Below are 24,071 nucleotides of genomic sequence, written 5' to 3' on the forward strand. Positions count from 1 at the left end.
GCTGGAAGTAGCCGTCAGTAGATGGGTACACTTTGGTCATGAAGGGATGGACACGGTCAGCAACAATACTCAGGTAGGCTGTGGCATTTAAACCATGCTCAGTTTGTACTAAAGGGCCCAAAGTGTGCCAGGAAAATAACCCCCACACTTTTACGCCACCAGCAGCAGCCTGAACTGTTGATACAAGGCAGGATGGATCCATGCTTCCATGTTGTTGACGCCAAATTCTGATCCTGCCATCCGAACGTCGCACCTGAAACCAAGACTCGTCAGACCAGGCGACGTTTTTTCCAATCTTGTATTGTCCTGTGTTGGTGAGCCTGTGCAAACTGTACTCTCAGTTTCCTGTTCTTAGCTGACAGGAGTGGCACCATGTGTGGTCTTCTGCTGCTGTAGCCCATCTTCTTCAGGGTTGGACGTGTTGTCCGTTCAGAGACGGTATTCTGCATTCCTTGGTTGTAACGAGTGTTTTTTTGAGTTACTGTTGCTTTTCTGTTATCTCCAACCAGTCTGCCCAACCTCCTCAGACCTCTCACATCAACAAGGCATTTTCGTCCACACAGCTGCCCCTCACTGGATATTTTATCTGATTCGGACCATTGTCTATAAACCCCAGAGATGGCTGTGCGTGAAAATCCCAGTAGAACAGCAGTTTCTTAAATACGTCTGACACCAACAACCACACCACGTCCAAAGTCACTTTAATACCCTTTCATCAACATTCTGATGCTCGGTTTTGAACTTCAGCAAGTTGTCTTGATCACCTCTACATGCCCAAATGTATTGAATTGCAGCCATGTGATTGGCTGATTAACTATACGTGTTAACAAGCAATTGAACAGGTGTACCTAATAAAGTGGGTGTAATCATTTTCCCTAATAATTTTCAATATATAAATCGTGGCATCACTTTCATTCTACCTCATTATTTATTTGTCGATTATACTTCTGCATCTTGAAATGAATAAAATGTCTTGTTTCCCAGTGTGTGAAATAAACATGACCTTTTATTTAAGTTGCATGATGTCTCTTAATGCCATTGCATCTGAGGTCAAACTCACCTGATAATAGGTCCACCAAGTAGTTTCTGGACGCCCTGGACACGTTGACATGAACCTTAATCTTGCCGTCCTCAAGGGAGACCTCCAGCGTGCCGTCATCAAGATTGCTGAAGAGCAGGAGTCCGTTGGAGTTCCACGTTCGAAACTGGAAGCCCACCGATATGACGTCGTGATTGGCCCGACCTGGCAGCTGAAGGAAGCTGGTTGCATTGAAAAACACTGGGAAGGAGTGGGTCTCCACGCAAGAGAAGGACAGGTTCCGCTGTTAGGACACAGATTGAGAGATAGTAGGAAGGTTAACTGGTCAAAAACAGTGCTGATATCGTGAATGTGAAGTTGTATATTGTGGCTTTTCTTATTTACCTACATCTACATCCACTTGTTTACCTACAGCTGTTCCTATCCTGTGAAGTTGGATTAAAATCGTGACGATACTCGTTCACATCAAAAAACCTTCTCTGTAGCTTAGGTTCAACAGGAGATATTTGTGTGCAGGAGAAAAACAAACACTATTGTGGAATATAGACACTAATTACCACTGAGCTCTTCCAACCTTGTGCTCTTAATCAAATCATTAGCAAACACACATTACTGAGCTGCCTTACAATCTATAGATGATTCCTGATTGCGCTTGTGCGCGCGAGTCTTTCTAAAATCCTAGAGCGGATCTGTTTTGATTAGAAATGAATGGCTCTGTGAGTCATCAGAGAGAATTAGAGGTGCAGCTTTAATGAACTTGATTAGTGCCTCCATTTGTTCAATCAGTTCACCAGAGATCGAACGAGACACACTTGCCGTCCGCGGTTGTGTGAGGGGCGGGGGCGAGAGATCCAAGTCTATCAGCGACTGCTCGGTGACTAATTTAAAGGACGGGAAAACACTTAATGTGCTGAAGTTACAACCAGCAGCCATCCAGAGCGTGGTGCATTTGATGAGGAGAAACTAGGCATTTAATATGCTCCTTGTGCCGCCATCGAAAAGAAACTGCCACTGCGGCGAACTTCTGTCTTTGTGGGTTGCAGTGAAACAGCAGCCATGATAACAACAGGGAGCGCGAAGACAGGAGGCAAACACATGGAGAGGCCACTGACAGGTCAGTTGTATCTGATTAATTATGAATCTGTTAAACCCTTGTGGTGCAGTGGGTAATCTCCGCACATTTGGGTCAAATACAAGAATCAGTGTGACAATAATGAGAATATTCAGTAAACAACAGATTTTATCAGTGTTGTTTCAAACTGCGTGGTGTATGTGCAGCAGGGGTTGAACGACTTTGGATTTTTTTAAGGTTGAGTAGCATGTCAACTAGCCGGCCACGTCACACATAACTGTGTGACCCTACTGTGCACATGAATGAATTGCCTCCTGATAATAAGAATTTTTCTTACAAAGCTGGAGGTGTCGAGCTTCTTTCGCCGGGCCAGGTCTGTTATGTTGTCTCCATTGTAGTTGATGCTCTCCATGCAGCCCTTAAAGTTCTTCCTTCCTCCTCCCACGGGCTTCCCACTGTACGGCATCCCCCCAAAACTTAACTGGAGAGAGAAAGAGACAGAGGGCACAGAGATAAGGAGAGATCGAAAGTTGTAAAATGGCTTATTAAGAATTAGTTTCCATTTAATTCCCTTCCCTTGCAACTCCTTTTAATTACTGCTACTAAGCTGGTAGAGAGCCTTACATCTGGGGAGTAAAAGACATAAAAGTACTATTAAATTGTCTTTTCTGAATTCTCTAGATAGACCCTGATAGGTGAATAGAATACAAAGTCCGGCATTCAAATATCTAAAGAGGAATATTAGATATTTGTTCTTCAGGCTCTGCGCTTGCGTAAAATCTATTTGAGATCAAATTATGAATACCACATTAAAGTGTCAACAGTCAGCCGTCGCAGAAGTACGCTCACATCAATATTGAAAGAACGCGGCGCCTGAAAGTTTCTCAGGCGACCGGTTGTCATTTCGATGTTCACTCATGCACAGAGGGGCTCGCACGTGGCTCAGAGTTGATGGAGAGTTCAGAGTTCAGAAACTGCGGCTGACTGCCAGCATCCAAAGGTAAAAGGTGGCAGTGACAGTGAAGAGAATAATAATGACGTCCAAACTTTTCTCAGAAGGATATTAAAGAAATGTATGCAATGAAAATCACTTCCACTCAAAAGAAAAAATCTCTTTATGACTGAGTATCTAGTCAAGAATGCTCCATTTTCTTGAGAAGAAATAATGAATAACACAACAAAACATCTTGAGAGAGATCTAATTTACATATGTTCATTTTCGGACATTTATAGCGGAACTAGGAAGTTAATGTTTACCGGTATTATGATAAAGCGTGGTAAAATTCCCCACAGTTAGTATTACTGTTTCAAATTTTATTATCATTAAAACCGTGTCTGATTACCGCACAAAATATTTAATACTGTAAAAATACAGGTTATTGACACAACACGAACAGCAGCAGAGCAACATGTGTTTCTGCCGTGTGTGAATGCTGCCACTTAATTATGCATGTTTGGTCCGTTGAATATGAATATACAACTAACAGGAAGTCCAACCTAGATCTGGTAAATTTGAGAAGAAAACGTTCCGTGTTAAAAACACATCCCAAAGGAAACATTGAAATGTGTTTGGTTTTCATATGACGTTAATGTGTGTGTGTCTCAGTCAGATGATAATAATAATAATGATAATGATTTTCACCAATACCGTGACATTCATGATAACTGTGATAATTTTGGTCACAGTAAGCATGATTAGAAATTTAATAAACGAGGTCTGATTCATTCTGATTTTGTGTACAAGCGATGAGGCCAAATTAAATCCCAAACTTTTCTTTTATGACAAATTTAACAGAATCCAGATTTAACCAAATACAGAGAAATTAGTGTGGAGACATTTGAAGGTGTGCGCAGGCGTTTGACTGGTAGTGCACATACAGCATTCACTCATGTATGTGACCACAGACAGAGACGCACCGTGAGAAAACACTGAAGGAACAGAGAGGACAGTGATTTATGTGAGGTTCGAGGGGAGGCGATGGAGGCTAATAACTAAGCATCTGGCGAGAAGCGCCGAAGGACTGATGAAAAAGTAAACTGAATTTCTTATTTTTCTACATTTGTGCGTGTGTTTTTCTCTTCTTTCAGACGCAGCTCTGAGCCCTGGAGGAAGCCGAGATGATGGAGGGCGGTGTGCAATTACCATTCGATATGTCTGTCTGTCTGTCTGTCTGTCTGTCTGCGTGCATGTGTGTTGTTTTCTGTGTTGATGTAAGTGTCTGCGGTGACGCTTCAGTAGCCTTAGTAATTACTGCCAAGGGTAGACACGAATGCACCCGGATATTTAGTCTATGGGCCTAAATGGGAGCTAAAGACACGCGGCCGCGCTCGAACACGGGCACAAAGACGCACGCGCGAGCAAGACGGAGCATGCGGACCACATGGAGTAGTACACTTTCACTAAAAGCTGGTCACAATTTCGCAGACCTGCTGGGAGGCTTAGTCAGGCAATAACGCTGCCAGGATCCATTCAGGGCTCGCCACTGACGCATACTACACACACAGCCTCCTCAAACACCCTGTTGTATAGATTTCCCTGAAGATCCCTTAATTCAACAGCTTCAGCTTAATTGGACTGTGGTTTGTCCTGCCCCATTTCACAGTACCCTGCTTAACACTGGGATAGATCAGCCATATCAGCAATGCCTGGTAAAGGTCACCCGCTCACACACGCACACACATCAATACAAACACAAACACATGCACATATGGATTCGCACACAAATAAATACTCACAAGTCCTTTTCATAACCGTACGCATTCCACATTCAATTTCCTGCTTTAAGTATTATTAGCTGAGGCCTTTGCTTTCCATTAGCAGGTGACATTAATTATGGGAGTTTTATGGATTAGCATTAACCAGCGCAGTGCAAAACCAATATCTAATTTCCTGTATAGTATCAACGTACTGTAGCACCAGCGATGAGCAGTTTAAATGCAGTTGCAAGTCAGTAAAGCGTTTCAGGCCAGGTAACGTGCTTTAACAATCGGCGATAATCTGCAGAAATGGAAAATGAATAAATAAAGCTCAGGCTTGAAATCATCACACGACCCTGTCAAGGCTTCCAGCTGTTCGGCAGGAATCAGACTGTATCTGAAGACCGCTCACATTATCAGTTATAGCATCCAGTGCTCATGTACAGTGCAGCCCAAGCGCCCAAATCAAAAACTTTCACTTTTTCACCTCCATCATTAAGTTCCAAAATACAACAACATCTCAAACATTAATGAAGCGCACGTCTGCCCAAGTCCGCTCTCTGCAGCACGAATACAAAGCAGCCTGCTTTATGGGGAGGGTTTATGACGTGCGTGAGGAGAACTCCCCAGATAAGCTTTGAATTAAACAAATGAAAAATAACATAAAATATGAATGAGAAGGAAATGTTCACCTAAGGACATAAAACCTATTAGTGGCAATCTATGAACTAACATTCATTAATGTCTTTGTTATATAGTCTATCCTAATCCCTTTAATTAATATTTAAAGTAGCATTTTTTTTTTTATTGTTCATAACAATCTTTTTTTAAAAATAGGAAGCACAACCGACAGAGAAAAACACAACACATGTGCAGGGGCTCGACTTAAATCAGACACCACGGGACACACTCGGAAGGCCCGCGGTCAGTCTCTGATGAGTCACAGCTGTTTTGGAGGCACGCAGAATATTAGGCAGGTGATTTTAATGTTGTGGCTGATCTGCGCGTAAGAACTCGGTTTGCGGTTTACAGCCGGCTTTGGGCAATCAGGAAAACCGGGCCTCGTGCGCTACACGAGGCTAAATGAACTTAAATGTTGGCTTCTGTAAAGTGAATTGAGAGTTTGCCTAATGAAATGCACACTGTGATTATCTGCTAGAGGAGCAGGGTCCTCCACAGACGCTGCACTGTTAACAATTAACAGCTATACAGGGGCAGAGCAACTACAGCAAGTCTGTTTGTTCTTTGTACAGTAGCCAGTCATCTGTATAACAGCCAGATGCTCTTGTCTGACGTGGTGTCACATGTCTTAGTCAAAGCTGAGACAGCTGAATAAACCAACTGACATTTCAGATATTCACTCCTCCCATGGTCCACCAGCTCTTTTTTATACGTTAACTCACCCATGACTGCCTACATCTGTTGACTCATTTGGACGCCGGAGCTGGGTTTTTATTAACATGATGTCAAGCTGATTGTATTACAATGAGATGTTGTGTGTATTTATGCAGAAACATGCTTGCTGCAGATGCACATGTGGCACTTTTCCCTGTCGTCACCTCCGTCTGTCAGCGCATGAACTCCGTGTTATTCGGGTGAGGGAGACAGCGCAGCCTCGTCGCGCTTCACTCCTCACCTCGTAGTCCAAATCGAGGTGGTCAAACTCCCCGTTGGTGCGGAAGTGCTGGGTGTGTCTGTCCAAGGTGAAGTTCACGTTGCGGCGGTAGCGTTCGATCACCACGGAGTGCCAGTGGTTGTCGTCCAGGAGGCTGCCGGTGGTCACGGAGGTGTGGCCGAGGATGGAGCCGTACTGGTTGCTACCTGTGACAAGCATGTGATGATGAAAGTTTAAAGACACGCGGTAAAGAAACCAAACATTAAATAATTAAGTTGCGCCTGGTAAAATATGTATGAATATAAATAAATATGTATGAAAGAGTTCAATACGGAGAGGGTGAACATGACATTCATTAGAGCTGTCTCTGGCAAAGACTCACCAAAACAGGCAACCTGACCACAGACACATTTGGCTAACATCCTAAATGTGTTTATCATGGTTATTCACGAGCTTAAAATATACACAAGTTTACAGGCTGATACGAATTCATAGCACATGAGCTGTAGTAAGAAATCATCACAAGGTTACCAAGTGTGTAACGATGGTATCGTTCTTCTTACATATCAGGGAACGGCTTGGCAATACTGTGCCGCACCGTTTAAGAGAATATTTATGTATATGAAAAAAACATTTGCTTGTTATTCAGGGTTAACGAAGTGGTGGCATTTCACTCATTAATTCATTCATTCTGCTCCATTCTGCTTTGAAGTCCTTTAATCCCTCGTCTTCGTCTTGCCGCGTATGGTATGCATGCAAATGTTTCACAATAAAAGCTGGAGGGTTCTTAATCTGAAGCAATTACTGTAAGTGTCCGGTCTGAATTAAAAGCATAATGCAGCAACTTTAACAACGTAAACGGAGCAGATCAAAACCAAGCTTGTGCTGAAATATGCCCAATAAAATCAAACAGAGGGAATTAGAAATAAAGACTTGCTGCTAATACCAGCTTAAAATAAAGGGAGAAAACTCTTTTGTTTTTCTGGTGATAAAACGCTGCCTGTACTTGACGAGTCAGAAGTATTCAGCATCGGAAGACCCGTACCCAAAATTCCTCTACTTTTGAGATGCACTATATCCCATTAGCGGAGACTTTTCAGGCCTAAAATAATTTGTCCTTGAAATAATTTAGACCTTGGTGCCTGTGGCTGAAATTAACTGAGATCATTCAAATGATCAAAACTGTGAAAGTTTCTTCAGTGAAAGCAGCCCATGTCAAGAGTTAATTGATAGAGTACTGCTAAAATGTTTGTGAAGGACAGTCCGCATCAGGGGAAACGTTCTTTTGTTTCTTTGTCGAAGTAAAAGCTTTTGTTACCCACCCAGGTTTATCTGCAGCAGAAGTCTGGCCTTGCGTAGCTCCAGGGTGATGTAGTCTCCCTGCTGGCCCTCCCCGTGGAGAATCACACCTTCGCTTTCTGATGTTTTAAACCTCAGCGCGATCACATCCTTGATGATTTTCATTTTCTTCACCTGCGCGCATGATAACGAACACCAAAATAAACCCGAGGTTTACACCGCAGGTGGCCCGTTTTTCAAATGACACCACATGGTTTATTTGCCGTTGTGTTATGTTGCTGTTTGTTGAGAGGTAAGCGGAAGTTTAGGGTCAATTATATAACTGGGGGACTTTCAAAGTCCATGGGATATATGTATGTTGCATAGATATTTATTAAAGGAAACAAAAATAATGTTTTTTTTTTATGTTCATTATCATCACGTCTTTACAAAATGCAGAATTATTTATTATTGAAACAATCACTTATTAATAAAAAAAATGGCTGAATAACTGTCCGAATTTAATAAGAACCACCTTCTAATTAGCCAAACAATAATAAAATGAGCTTTTCAATATTTGTTTTGACTGTGTTCCTTTTGTTAAGTTGAGATAATCACGACTGTTATTCCTTTTTTTTGGCACTACATCAAATTTCATATTGAAAATAAAACGCATCTGTGTCCGAGAAATCACTTTCAGCTGAGTTACCCATTACAAACACATTACACTCCACCTCTCCAGGAAGTGTGTTAAATCCAGGTCACATGACCTGCTCCAAGGTATGTTCTTCCTGCTCTTTCTTAGTTATTTAATATAAAGTAGTGTGTGAGCCAAGTGTAGGTTTATTGGATATCAACAGTGTTACTATTATATATTCCTAAATAACTTTCTATTTCAATTTACTCAATTGCATATATAATATTCACAAGATTCTTTCCGTAAAAATGCTATGTGATTAAAGGCGGCCATGTTGATTTTTGGCCCGTCAACTGTGATAAACAAAAATCCACACAAATATATACTGATTATTAGTCAAAACAACATAGTACCTTGAAACGATATGAGATCACACCCTGCCCATCGAAGTTGATGACGTCCGACCCTACAAGATAGGAAGGCAGGGACAGGAAGAGACAGAGAGGAGGCGAGGTCGGAAGGGATTTGCGTGAATAAAATAAATTACAACTGCAGGCATGGTTTAATTACAAAGTCCTTGCAACAAACAGCGCGCGCGCACACGACAATCCACACAACAGCAACAGTCGTACAAGAAAGCTGACACAGGTGTACAAATAATATATGAACATAAAGAGACTGTTGAAATTTAATATCGAACCGAAAACATAATTACAAGCTGTAATATCACCATCTGCATGTGGGGGAGGTTTGTGCATTAAGAATTGTCATCCAATATACCCTTTTCACAGAAGAAATGGAGCGACATGCCACAATCTGGAAAAAAAAAACAGGTGTAGATAATGAAAGTGTTGTTGGCTGAATTTAATTTAGCTCATCTCTCCTCTCTGTCTGTACACGCTGACTCACAGACAGACCGTCAAGGCCGACTGGGAGACTTGAATAGAAGAGTTCATTGTTAATGTTATTCGCCACCTGTGGTTTTACTACTTTGACGAGTCCAAAAAAAAAAAACGTCTAAGGAAAAACATTTGGACAAACAGGCACTAGTGCTGAACAGTGGTGCTGTATGGACAGGTAGCGGACACTGACACCTGTACGGTGCAGTGGCTGTAGATGTATCGTTAACTTATACAGGAACTATATACGGATCATGTTAAAAATGTACACGTGACCGCCTCCTAAAAGGAAGACAAGCAACTGAGTGAGGCAGACTTTAAGATCTCAAGCAGAGAAATAAAGTGCCTGGGAGCTGGAGGCAACGATTCAATCTTACTATCATCACCCCAGCTTTTAAAGTGGTTAGTGGAGAGCGTGCGTGTGTGATATGATTAGCTGGAGAAAGTGGAGGAGAGCGCACATAGTAGGGGTTGAACGATTTTTTTGAAAGTGGACTAATGTGCGGTGTAGTTGACGTCACATGGAAAAACAAAGTAGGAAGTAATGGTTTGCAACGGTGAAATCTATTTTTTTGACCTGAACACACATCCGTGCGCTGCAGGTATGTTTAGTCCATATAAATCTGAGACGTCAACAGCATTTAATAGCACTTCACAATGTGTTTTAAGAATAATATAATGTAGCATTGCAGTAGTGCTTCTGTTGTACTTCAGGACTGATTTACATATTCTGCATGTCACAGTAGAACTGGCTTCATCCTTAGTGAATTATTTCTATTACTGCTAGTTTGCTGACATGACCCACCGGGCTCTTCGCCTTTCTTCTCGGAGTCTGCGTTGTTATTCTTGGCGACTAGTTGACTTCCTGCTTCTAATAGTAAAGTCGATCATGCCGTCAGGCCGTTCTCACTCCTTCTCTCCCGTTCAAAAACTGTTCCCTCTTCCCACTTTTTACCTTTCCCCATTTCGTTGCTTTTATTTCTGTCTTTAGTTTCCACTCGCTGCCATCACTTCATTTGGTTCCTTCTCCTGTCACTTTTATGGTGCAGGCAGTGGGGGTATTTGACAGGTTTCCAATTTTTTTTTTTTTTTTTTCTTTTTTCTTTAAGATAATGCAGAAAAGGCTTTTCAGCGTTCCTGATGTCAGGAGGGAGAATTCATAGAGGATGGGCAGCTTTCTCTACCACCTGCAGACCGCCGGATGACAGAGGGAAAGAGATCCATTAGTCTCTTTTGTACACTCTGTTCAAGGCGGGACTGTTGAGTTGTTATTCTGCCTGTATGAAACGCACAAAAACAGTGGAGATTGCTGTTCCGCTGTTAAGCCAGCAGCAGAGGCAGTCACGGAGCTGAACTGATGTCTGCATAAGAGAAGCAGCCGGCTTCAGGGCTGTCTTGCTTCCGTAACATGTTCGGTTTGTTACCTGCCGCCAGGGATTCGGTGATGGAGACATTGAGGAAAGCTCGATATGTGGAGCTTTAGATAATCAACTAATGTCCACATGCAGGTAAGCAATTTAGGCAAGATACAAAACAACTCAATAAAAAAAAAAAAAGAAAAATCAAAGAAAAAACAAAGAGCAGGGTAACTCTGAGCTAATAGGAGTAGAATGAATCTGCTGACTGAATAGTGAACACCAAGGAGGATACTGGAACTCATGGTTACAACATGTCATGTGCACAAAACGCTTGGCATTCAGGTGGTCACGTCAGCAAATAAGTTGTAAGAACACGGCTGCATCTCTGGGGCACTCATGCACATCAGACTGGACACCAACGCTGTTCTGTTACATTTTATGCCTCTGATTCCACAATGCCGACACACAATTTAGATTTCATGTCAAATAAAGGATACAGAGTCTGAAACATCGGGATTACCACGTGTGTTTTTCACCGTCTTGTCATGTGATAGCTATTTGAGGCATATATAATTACACAGAGAGCTGAACTGAAAGGTTTGGATTCTACAGCGTATTATTTATAATCCTGACCTTTAGATTAATAGAGTCTGCTTAAATGAGTTGCACAGGAGCAAAAAAAAAAAAAACCTGAATATTATAGGTGTGTTATAAAGCGTAGCCTCCTGCTTATTATTATTATTCCAACTGATCAGCTAGTGTGAAGGCGCGCCACAGAGATGCCACCTGCATCACGTCGAGGTGAGTCAAAGTGCAGTTAACGCCATGTAACAGTCGTGGGCTTTAACAGTATCCATGGCAACAAATGCCGCCGCACAAGCTGCCAATTAGGCGGCTTGCTCAAACCAAAGCAGGTCACCCTCAGCGTGGCACACCTGCACCAAGAAAACCTGTTTGCTGTTCGCATAATTAGAAATTAAATGCATTTTTCACATCACTTTAAGCTCACTTTGACAGCTTGTCCTTGCTTTTGTTTAAGTTGCTGGATAATCGAACGACTTACCCGTAATGAAAGCGATTTGTAGCTGCAGCGCTGCACTTTTCCCCCCACACTTATTGCACCCGTGAGTGAGGAAGCCATAATGGTGCTTTTTGTAGCTTTTTTTATGTGCTTGGCCCCAGTCCTGCTCCAGGAATAGATGCTATCCATAAACATAATCTACATGACTACGCGGCACATGATGATAGTGATACATCATCCTGACAACGGATTTTAGTCAGTTGGCATAAGTAGGCCACAGGTTGGGAGTCAGCTGTGATGCGTTCGCAACCTTTTGAAATCTTGCTTGCATGACAGCGATCGCGTTTACGTGGAAAATTAGATTTGTTCTCTCTGCTTCCGTCTGACTCCCCTGTCTCTCGCGCACCGACTGTACTATTTCCTGACTCATCTCTGAAATAATTGATTTTCTGTTGATCCTATGTTAATCAAATGGAAATGAGCATATAAATTCCACAGCACGGTGGCACATGACTTCCTCTAGTTCTGGCACAGACCCCCACGCACACATATACATCGCCTCTTCCACAGTTTACACTGAGTCATAATATGGCATCGCCGTTTAATTATCATACATTTCCAAAACCCCCAAAATGATTATGTACGACCAACAGATTTGGTGTTTATGCCGGGAACATAACGTCTATATTTATCCGCCTCCTTCTCCTCCTACTACTTTTCTTTTGTGCTTCCTTCTTTTATCCTCTTTTTTTTTTTTGTCACCGCCCGACACCGTACTTCTCCCATCTTTCATCTTCAGGCTGACAACATTTACGAGAGTCTGAGTGCGAGGGAGTGAAGGACTGGGTAGATGAACGGACAAACATGTGAGCTCTCATTTTCTCAATGAATTCTGAGGGAAGGAGAAGTGGCATGCAGCTGACTAAAAAAATTCGAAAAGATGATGCACCTGACCAGGGTGTACAGTGTACATCTCTGTGTCCTTGTTATCGCTGATATCCGTCATTCATATGTTTACTTATGTATTCATCATCTGACAGATGTCAAAGCATCGCAGGTATAATTGTTGTCTGTCTCTGGGCTAATTTGGGCTTACAAATGCACACGTTATTTAATAGTTTACCTGAAACAGTTTACCAAATGGTTAGTCTGCTTTTCTACCTGCCTCTCATATTTATGCTGCAGTTCCTCGAAAGGCCACTTGAGGCAGGCTCCTAAAATGAGTGAAACCTTCATAAACCTCCATGTTGAATGTCTAACTTTACAGCAGAAATAAACACGTTTGGAGGCTGGTACAAGGAAAAACTCTAACTCTTTTATCTGTTCATGACAACTGTACGGGGACGGTGATTTTTTACATTACTGAAACATTTAAATTATATCAAGACTTAAAGTATTGCATGATTAAAGGTGTGGACATTTTGACTGACAGGTTGGTTGTTGCACAGGGAGCTAGCAGTCTGCCTAAGCATCAAACGACTACCTCAGCTCCAGTTCTTTTCCAAGTTTTTAAATAACTAAGAGTTAGGTGGAGTTTGGCACTGCCAAGATGATGGCGGCCAGTGCTACTCATACTGAGCTTCAAAACTCCCTTTAAAACATGGTTCATCCGTCTTCATCCGTCAGTCTGCTGTTTACTTTTTCTTTATTATCATGTATGCATAAAGTATTTTAAGTGATTTTAAGTGAAAAACTAAGTTTATACATAGTCTATGCAGTTTATACACATTCAAATTCAGAAAAAAGATCCAGTAGAATCTGATTTTCAACAAACCTGCTGTAGAAACATTGAGAATAAGACAATGGTTCTGATGCCAGTCCTACACAGTGAACCTGACTCTCCTGCCCGTTTTCCCAGCTTCTCTCTCTTGTCTAAAGTGAACTGGTAACCACTTCTGAAAGCACTTTGTAGGTCTGGACTGCGTGTCAGGTATATTACTCAGTCCTGCCAAATTTTGTTTACATCTCACCAAACTGCTGGTGCTTGACAGCCAGCCCCGCGTCGTGTAAGCTATTGATCGTCCCTGCGTTTCTTTTGCTAAAGCTGAGAAATACATCTCGCCATGCGTCGCTTGAATAATGCGGTTCGCACTGTATTTGGAAACGTAAGTGCAAATATTGCTCATCAATTATGAATTTATCTGCGCCGGTTGCTTCCTGCCTCAAGCTGTTAGAGATACAGTTTTCTGTAAAATGAAAATGTGCACAACCAGTCAAAAGTTCATTCGGTTCAATGAGAAGGTGTGTGCAAACTTTTGATTAGCACACCGTGTCCAACCTGTTTTAGTGTGTTCTGTATTGTGTTATCAGGGTGAACCGGCAAGACACGGTTTAAAGTGGCCCGAAGCAAATTAAATAATTGTACGTTTAAGAAAACTTGATATCAGCTGACAGCGAAAACACACCTGATTTTGATTATTAAGACTAGTTCTGTTAGAGAATTTAGAGTTCAAGCAACTGCAAAAAAAATCTGACTTGATGTAAGCACAGAGTTATCACTGTAGAAACAGTTTCCTGGTTAAAGTTAGTACGTACAGTTGTATACTTGTACAGTGAGAGCTGATGGGTATCAAGTTAAATTGGGCTGGATGGCTGCATCGTTGTTCTGTGTGTACCCACGGGCATCTGTGTGTGTGTGTGTGTGTGAGCGCGCGCGCATCGCACATCTTGTCATCCTTATCCTTACCGACTGGCTTTTCTTTTGACACGGGAAGGAAATGAAACAAGGGAAATATAATCAAAGGGCTGAGGACTGACTGGAATGCAACAAGCGCCCTTGCGCTCGCGCACGCTCACAATCGCGTCCGTGCGCCGCGCGGCTCCATCTCCAGAATGAAAAGATGTACGCGTGTCACTCGCAGCAGTAATTTATGCAGAGCCTTAATTGAAATTTGTTATCAAAATCAATTTGGCAGCCTTTAATAGGATGAGTGCAAAGAGCCTGCAAGAGAGTCAGTTCCCTCGATGATGCATTTGTTAGAAAGCGGGAGACATCGTGTATTTGTGTACTGTGTGTTTGTCAGGCTGCAACTGTGCTTTGCATATTCCTGAAAATTGAAGTTTTCTTTTTGGTGTGTGTGTGTGTGTGTGTATATATGTGGCCAGGCCCATGTGGGTTTGCATTTAATTTGACTGGAGCAGACAAACCATTATTAAGCTCTCCACATGGATCCATAAGTACTCATTGAAAGCTGGACAGAGTCAGTATGTAATACCACTGGCCGCATTTACACGTAGTATATTTTCAGCCCGATTTAGACAGTCCTGATTATATGCTCATTGTCTTGATGTTGTGTCTTTGTTACAGATGTAGTATTGTCTACTCACAGTATGAGCATCCATAGACTTCAATACGTAGTCCGATGCGCCCCTCCTCGCTCCAGTCTAGCGGGACGAGCCTGAGGAAGCGAGCCACGATTCCCGGCTGTAGCTCGTGGCGAACGGCACTTTCTGAGTTGGAGTTCCCAGAGAAGGCCTGTGAACACAAACAGACGCAGACGCGCACGCAGCGCACACACACACACACACACACACACACACACACACACACACACACACACACACACACGAAGACACAATTAAATGGAATACAAAGAAGCCGCACGCCTGCAGTCAAACGAGGAGCTGCAGGATTTAGAACAAAAGTATTTGTTCCATTCACCACATCCTGCCCTAAATGTGTGCTGTATATTCACAGAAAATAGAAAATAATGAGTCCACACATCTGATAGGCCCACCATACGGCTTCCCAACTGCAGGTAATTTAAAAAGAAAAGTGAATATTGTTCAACTCAAAGTGGATGCAACAAAAAAAAAAAAAAAATCCCTCCTAACATCAGTTCATATTTAGTAACAGAGGCTTGGTTTACAACACTGTCAACAACTGATTCTCTACAAACCAATGATTTATTTATTTTTTCACAAGGCACCTTGAAAACATATTAGAACGTAATGTCATCGTGGGTCATCAGTAATTTTGAGGGCATCTTTCAGGGCCAGTGCACCTGACTTCACCCCCCCCACAAAATATCCTGTCCCATGACTAATAGCTGTGTGACGCGTGTGTGAACAATTTGTTCATTAAGAGCGGGTTCCTTAAAGGAGCCACACACTCGTACGGCATTCTTCCTCCCGTCTCGTCAGACTTGTGAGGCCGCTTTTCCTGTCAGCTCTGGTCAGTTTGAGCCGGCGAGGCGCACGTAATGGACCCAAAATATTTGACCTCAAAGAACAGGGGTTCGCTCTGAAATCTGCGCTGTGAATGAAACAGGGAGCTGAGACACACCAGAAGGGAGAGAATGAGCAATTTGCCGAGTAAACGGCTACGGAAACTGCCTCGTGTGCCTGTTTTATTGCAGCCTCCACGCAAAACTAATACCTTGCATGGACCGTATCAAACGCGCGCAGATCTCCCCCCGAAAAAGAGCGATTTCCACATCCTTAATTACAGATCAGGACATGTGCAGGAGGTTTTGTAATTATCAAAGCGTGACAGCATGGGCTTCTTTCATGTGCTGTTCCATGCATACAGTAATTACAGTGCTGGGATTTGGAGTCAGTTCTCAACGACAGGTTACTGATTACGCCTCCTGACTGAATTCACTCCAGTTGTTTTGATTTGAAAATGACTTTGTTATGATTTTTGCGCCGTGTGGCTGTTAATAATGGTAAGACGCGTGTGAATGACGCCTTCAAGATCTGTTTGGGAATGCTCAGCTATATAGTGGGAAAGAGATAATATGAATATTGACTCACAATACCGCATTTAATGGAGCAAAAAATATTGTAGATATGCAACACATAAAGAAAGACAAATCAGCAACAGAGGAAGACGTTTAAAAGGCAAGAACCACAAGAATCCACACAGAATTCAAGGTCCGTTGGAGCCACAGCTTCAAAGACTGGATCACTTCCTAGTAGTAAACTGTGAGGGTCAACCAGTACAACATGGCCAGAAGATCTACCGTACACTTAGGTGATAAAAAAAAAAAGATGGAGCATTTCACAGATGTATGCAGGACCTTAAACGTTTAGGGTTCTGTAAAGCGATGCGGCATAACACAATGACAGGTGAAGTAAGTAACTTTGACCATCTTGTGACAATTCAATGTTCTGCTGGGAAACTTTTGGACCTGGCATTCGTGGGGATGTTACTTAGACACGTACCACCCACCTAGACCAGACCAGACCAGGAACCCCGCACCCCACGCACACACATTCTCAGAGAGACACATAGTTTTAACCCAACCTCCCTCTTTCATCTCCTCTTTCCTCGTCTCCTCTGCTCCTCTCGCCCAGCGTCTCTCTCCCTTCACTTGATCTTGCACATGACGAAGAGGCTCTCCAACCGCCCACTAATCCACCTCACCACACTCCCTGAACTCTTTCCACTTCTGCGCTTCCCCCTTCCACTCTGAAATAAACACACGCGCCGCAACCCTGCGCCCCTCGCCTCTCTCCGGCGCACATATGCACACAACAGTTGGCACAAACCACCGGGGAGAAGCTTCATTAATAGCCAAGCAGGTAACTAGACGGGAGGAAGACACTAGACAGCCATGTGTTATTCCAGATAAGACACGGAGCGGGCCGGGCAGAGGGTGACTGTGAGGGGGGAAGAAGGAGAAAGGAAAAAAAAAAAAACTCAGTGCTTTGAGCTGACTCCTCAGTGACCCAAGTGTGTACCCCTGAAGATATGCTATCTGCAAAGGAGGAGATGGTCAAGGGTTCACGCCAAGCTCGGTGCCACTGAACTTCAGCCGTAGCCGGGGAGAGGACGCAAGGTGAAACAGGGTTTCCGTCTCCTCTGTGCCTCTCCCATCACTTTCATTTTTAATCTTTATTTTTCCAGGGAAGAGAGGTTAACTGAAAACACAAACACTTATTAGTTCCCAGCTTCAAATTCACACTGCTCCACATGACTCATCAGGGAGCCTTTCAGCGCGCTTTAACTGCAGATCCTACGCTCCGCGGGTGCACAGGTCCCGAAGATCTGGGTTAAGTGATTTGCTCAAGGGCAGCTGTGCTGTTTTTGAGAGGATGCCGCAACATTCAGTCGGTATCAGCCTGTGAACAACCGTAAAAACTACATGAATAGATTTCCGGGGCAGGAAATAAGTGTCATTCCTTATTTTCCTGAATGGGTCCTTTATGACAGCTATGGCATCTCTCATCTATAAATAGTCATAAATACTGTACGAGATCAAGAGGCGTCTCTACACAAGTGTATGTAAAATATACTGGATAAACTTCCCGAAAAACTTTCAGCTTATCATTTAGCAATGAACACATTAAAATTACACGAAACATAAATTTATAAACGTGCAAATTCGCTTCCAGTTAATTTCAAATAGCCTCTGAGGAATGGTTGAAAGACGTATACCGCATACCACTACTTTTACTCTTTAATTCATGCGTCCCAAAACCCACGAGCCCATGTGAATAAGTTCACAGTTATACCGCACCATTCAACAACATGCCGGGACATCAGAGGAGCATCTGAAGGCGGAATCGCCAAAAGATTTCAACCAAAACTGAGATATCGCTTGGGCGAGTGACTACCCCGTGGTGCTGTTTGTACATTTCTTAGCTCTTTCCACCGAAATCCATCTCGGGTCTTTTCTTCTCTCCCTTTCATCCTTCGCCCTCTGTTGCATTGTTCGTCCCGCTGTTTCCAAAATGGGAACACGGTCCATGCGCGGGATTTTTGGAAGCATATCAAATTCTACGCACAAATTCCTGCACGTATGCGCACATACACACACTAAACCGCGTGCAGGCTGCCTTGCAATTTACGTCAGCGAGCCATGTTAAAACCTGATATCACACATCGGCTTATTTCGTGGAGTAACAATAGAAATAAAAATGATATATTCTTAGTATTTGGCTGACTGCATGCATAGGACTTTTTTTTATTTTAGCCACCTTCCTCTCAGTACCCTTGCAAAGGTATATAAGAGAGAAAAGAGAACAAAACCATTTTTTTGTCTCCGCCCAAAAGATTCACCCTCCACCCCAATTTTTCTTTTATTTCTCCATTGTGTTCACCCAGCTATTCTGCACTTATCTGTGCTTGGCTGAATGAACAGCTCAATTCAAAAGCATTACTATGCAGAGCGTAGGGCAGGCGGCAGGATGGCGAAGAGAGGAGGCGGATGAAGATGAGGAAAAAGCCGCGGATGCTGAACACCTAGCAAAAGACTGCCTAGTGAACCATTTAATTCCCTCTCCTCCAAAGTCAAATCATTAACCAGCAAACCGATGGGTAATTGGAAATGTTTGCATATAGTGTGTGTGTGTTTCTGTGTGTGTATGCACGACGACAGCGTACGTTGGGGTTTGTGTGCGCATAAGTGTAAGGCAACTTAAGAGCTTAGACGCTTTGACGTTTCCTCTAATGAAGAATTCAGGTAATTTACAGCAACAAAGGCCACAGAGTGCTCGAGGTAATTGTCAGATTTTACTCGCCATTTGTGCGGAGCCTCTAACTTTTCGCCTGAAACGTATTTATTTAGTTCGGCAAAGTAACTTTAAAAGTCTGGCGTTGCGTGCGGCGTGCGCGGTTCATTTGGGAACCCTCAGATAGCTCGCTTCCCGCGAGGAGGAATATTAAAAACAAACTGAACATGTCCTAAAAGTTACTGAAGATCAAAAATGCAGCGGAGCTGTCACGCGATTTTAGCAAACCCTGAGATCAGTGGAGGAAAACTGGCAGAAGAAAATCTTGGAAAACAAAAATAACGAGGAGGAAAAGAGGAGAGCCTCTTGGAACACCGGAGCTGCTGTCACTCAGGGAAGAACAAGCCAATCACTTCTCGACGGCAGGTCAACAAATATCCTCGTGGTCTGCTCCGGCTCGCACACACAAAAACACACCCTGTAAACAAGAGGGATATGCATGTCGGTAGTTCTCGTGCCGTGCACTTACCCTGGCAAACACACACACACACACACACAAATACGTCCATTATCTAACTGCTGCTCAGCCGCTCTCCCTCGACGCAATTCTCCCTCGCTTTCTTATTCTCCCTGACTGCATGTTTTTTCATTTCCTGAATGTCCTTTCTGTCTGTGTACATCTTTTTGTGTGTCACTGAAAATCTATCGTTACATTTGTGTGTCTCTGTTTTGACAGCCAGAGACAGGCCTTTCCAGAGAACAGATCTCCAGATACTGAGAAAACAACAAGTGAAAGCTATTTTCTGGCATTTGCTTGTTGCTGCTGGACCCCTTTGTTAGACCGGCCCAGTCGGGGCCATTGTGTTGTATATGTGTCCGTGCGCGCGTGGGCTGGCATGCGCTCCTTTCGGAACAGGCAGGGGAAATCAGTCCTGCCTGGTCTGGTCTTTTGTTTTTATTGACAAGTGTACGGGACAAAACAGAAGGGCCATAGAGAAATTTGTATTTCTGTGAAGCCCTCGCGGACGGTCGTGTTTGTGTGGGGAATGTGCCTTTCCTGTGCCATGAAAATCCCGAGTAATGCTTAATTTAAATCATGAATTTTTAAATGGTTTTAAAACAACGCTAGGTTGAAGACTGCCTTAGAACTCGCCTTAGAATAGAATAGAAGAGAAATAGAAATGTGAAAATATATTTTACTGACAGACAGCAGCAGCGGTAAAAATGTTAGGGCATAAAAAATAGAACAGCAGCATCAGTGTCAGTAAAAGTCTATATTGCACATCATACATTATGTTGATGGATGGGGTTGTTGTATGTGAGAGTTCAGGGTGGTGATGGCTCTCGGAAAGAAGCGTTTTTTTCAGTCTGTTTGTCCGCGCTCTTGTACATCTGTAACGCCTCTCAGAGGGCTGCAGCTCAAACAGCCGAGGAGCCCGGTTCTCACCCCGGTTCCACCAACATATCGCCTCAGCTGGAGACATTCTTCTTCTCCTCTAACCACTTCCTGACACTTGCTGGCAGAATTAAAATTCCGGGCTACACAGTCAATCAAGCTTCCCGCCAGGGGTGGAAACCACAACCAAGTTCTGCTGCAGGCAGAAGCCAAATGGATTTTTTGATCAGGGTCTACAACATTTTGACAGGCTGAATGAGCCGAGTAAGGAAGTTGATCTACACTATATCCTGTAAGGCTTTTGTTCTACCATCTTTTTTCTCTCTTTTGTCAGGAATGTCATCATCATTTAGTCTAATTTTGTTCTAACTGCAACTGTACATAATGGAGTTCAATAAGTTTTAGGATTGGGATTTGGGATGTTGCATTTAACCCTCATTATCTTTGTGGTCAATTTGACAATATTCAATGTGTTTAAATATATGATTAACATCTTTTTTTTTTTAATTTAATGGGGACAATTAGGTAAACATAAACATAGCAACATAGCAACACACTGAGAACTCACACAACAGCAACATGAAGCAACATCTAAAAATCTGCACAGCTGCACACTCTGTGTCTGAGACAGAGGACGTCGTTGAGGAGGACTCTGACAGTAAGACATCCTCCTCTGATGAGAATGAGACCCTCTTGTGGTCTCTAAACCACCAGTAAACACACTACCCTCCAAAAGAGGAAAGACATTATGGTCCGGACTTAGTGCTGTGCTGCTAATGACATCAGAATGGCTCCAGGACCAACCGTGTCCAAGGCATCAAATCATCCTTTGAGCTCTTTATAACACCATCAACCAGAAATAACATACTTGAAATAACAAATTTAGAGGGGAGTATATGGGGACATTTGGATAGACGATGGTAGCCTTTGGGCTCCTGACACATACACAGACACTGGCCCTGGACATAATATAGTGTGTGCTATTATTCTCGATAACAGAAATAGGTTTTCATACCAAATGTTATAGAGATGATTCTCTATAACATTTGGTATGAAAACCTATTTCTAGTTCTGGATCATTAAATTGCTGGAGGAAAAGGATGAAAGAAATTTGAAAGGTAACAGGGGGATTAATATCTAGATATCATGCCGTGATCAGAGGAACAACTAAGAAGAACATTGAAGCAATGCAAAACAAACAGTGCCGTTTTCGTGCCATGTTAAAATGCCCAGCATCACAGCACAAATAACCAGCCTGGTAAGGAAAAAACATAAATTGTCGATGTCTACCGCTAATTTCCCCTTTCATGTACATGGACAATGTCACCTGCCCTCAGCAGCACAACTCGAGTTCCACCACTTCTCCCAGTTTTAAATGACTTAGGTGGAGTCATGCACCCACGCATGCTGCACCTGCAGAAACTTCTCCCCACGAGGGTTTATCCATCTTTGTAAACATTCAGAAATCTGCCTTTTTTTCCACACTTCAGTCTCCAAGAAGCCACTGTCACGTCTCCCCTTTTCATCCTGACCATTTATTGCATGTCAGTCTGCCGCTCTGTGCACCTTTGTTGATTTCTCTACATCAAAGGCTCTAATGCGTGTTTTATTTGTGCAGGCGAGCTGCTTCCAACATTTTTTTTTTTTTTTTTTTTTCCTGTTATTTCAAGGGAGCCAGTACATTATTATGTCCCTTTGTATCCGCTATATCTGTGTGTCAGAGCTTCGGTTCAGTCTCTCATTAACTGCCCTCACCTGCTAAAAAGGGGGCTATTGAAGAGGTGGGCACAAAGGGAAATGGAATCATTTCTTTGCTTCACATACAATATTAGGGGACAAAATGAGGAGGGCTTCCAGGACAGTTCGCGCCAATACTTTTTCATACACTGCGCACGCTGCCTTTTTTGGCTGATTAATTACTGCAGAGCAATTCAAAAAAAAAAAAAAAAGCTTGTCTAAAAGTCAAGAAACACTTTAGCGTCACACCCACCCCCTTAAATCCACACACACACACACAGAAAGAGAAAGAATATAGTTTTAAGAGCCCATTACTCCGGCTGTGAACATTTGGCGCCTTCTCTCCCCTCTGCTCATCAGGGGCTAAACACTGATGGAGTGAAGGCTGCCTTGCTGGCTCTGCTATAAAAACCCACCACACACCACATGGAGCAGGGTTTGCTTGCCTTCGCCACTGCAAAATAGCTCATTCCACGCTAGTGGCGGCCAAAATCTTCCCACATCCACGTCCGACTCCTCTTTACGCCACGTGCACCTCCCGACTCAGAACCTTGACATTAGTTGTAAGACCCACGAGAGCCATTTAGGAAAGCGGCAGCTTCTGTCAGGCAAAACGACTCAGATAGACGCCACTCATCACTGACAGCCTCGCGCGCTCGATAAAAAAAAAGTTTCATTCTTGAGTGTTTATTAGGGCGCCGTCTGTGCGCCGCTGAAATAAAACGGGCGCGACGGAGCATTCGATACCGCCGCCAGAAAGCACTGAGACAGGCAGAAGGGAAATTTCACTGACCTTTTCGGTGCCAGCGCTTTGTCCGCCGTCCGCGCGAGGACACGTTCATCACAGAGCTATTAATATTTCATAGCAGCCACTTAAGTCGCACCAAACAAGACTTTCATGAGCCACAGGGAAGCGTACCATTTATCTGTTTGAATTCATCGCCCATGTTATTCACGCTCAGCAACTTTTAATTTCTAGACTTAACTCTCTATCAGGGACATCGTGAAGTGACATTAAAGAGGCTGATGTTCTGTGAAGCCGCGGCGGAAAATCAAGATGCAGAGCGCAAACTTAGAAGATGCATCATATCAATCTAAATGAAAAGAAAAGGAAGAATAAGAAAACATTTTCTGTGGCTGGAAGTGGTGTGTTCCTCTGTAATCTGATCAATTGAATGCACACATTTTCCAATTTAACACAAGATGTGATAATTCATTTACGGCGGCCTGCAGCTGTTGGTCTGAAGCAGTGAGCGAATTTGTGTGCGGGCATGTTTTTCTTTTGCTCGTGGGTGCCTGATGACCTCTTTAAGGAATTTATGGCTGGGTCAATAGAAGTCGCCATCAAAGCCGACAGGTAATGCCTGTAAATACGAACATCAAACTGAATGCTAAAGCTCAAATGAGTGAAGCTCAGTTCCTCTGACGCAATTGGATCCTCTTTGATTCCCTGGCCGCCGCCCCAATTCATTTCATTAGCTGGTACCGGCTGCTGCTTGGGTGGTAGCTATGGATCATCTCCATCTGTGACTTGACTCATTACCTTGAGTCATTCATCTTCAGATAACGTTTCATAATGGACTTGCACTGTCTCCAGAACAATTGAAAAAGAAAAGAGATTAAATACATTCCGTGCAGAACAACACTGGCATTTTCTGTGTGATCATTTAATCCGCAGGCCCTTTCTATCCGCGGCCGTACGCGTCTGGATGTAAGGTAGATTCCGCAGCTATAATTGGAACCAATAAGTCACATATTTCTGTTTACCTAACAGCTCCCTATCTGCTAGTCCTGATATCATCACAGTGGCAAATACAAACACACCTTTTTATTCAAAATGCGTAATAAGCGAATGAAAGCAATCTGTGCTTCAGTAATGTCAGGCTCCTCACAAGTGAAGTTTCAAAAGGATTATCGCGATGTG

General features: G+C 43.1%; 1 protein-coding gene across 2 annotated transcripts in view; it reads right to left on the minus strand.

The window, feature by feature from the left end:
* The window catches only part of cntnap2a (contactin associated protein 2a), a 319,293-nt gene that overhangs the window by 141,782 nt on the left and 153,440 nt on the right, over positions 1-24,071 (minus strand). For both annotated transcript variants that reach the window (XM_047568711.1, XM_047568712.1), the window contains exons 4-9: positions 14,944-15,091; positions 8,752-8,804; positions 7,746-7,896; positions 6,445-6,629; positions 2,449-2,592; positions 1,061-1,322 (exon numbers count right to left, since the gene is read on the minus strand). In XM_047568711.1, the coding sequence (XP_047424667.1) occupies positions 1,061-1,322; positions 2,449-2,592; positions 6,445-6,629; positions 7,746-7,896; positions 8,752-8,804; positions 14,944-15,091 (943 nt within the window). The remainder of the gene's footprint in view (positions 1-1,060; positions 1,323-2,448; positions 2,593-6,444; positions 6,630-7,745; positions 7,897-8,751; positions 8,805-14,943; positions 15,092-24,071) is intronic.

The sequence above is a fragment of the Mugil cephalus genome, chromosome 18 (assembly GCF_022458985.1).
Source record: "Mugil cephalus isolate CIBA_MC_2020 chromosome 18, CIBA_Mcephalus_1.1, whole genome shotgun sequence".
NCBI lineage: Eukaryota > Metazoa > Chordata > Actinopteri > Mugiliformes > Mugilidae > Mugil > Mugil cephalus.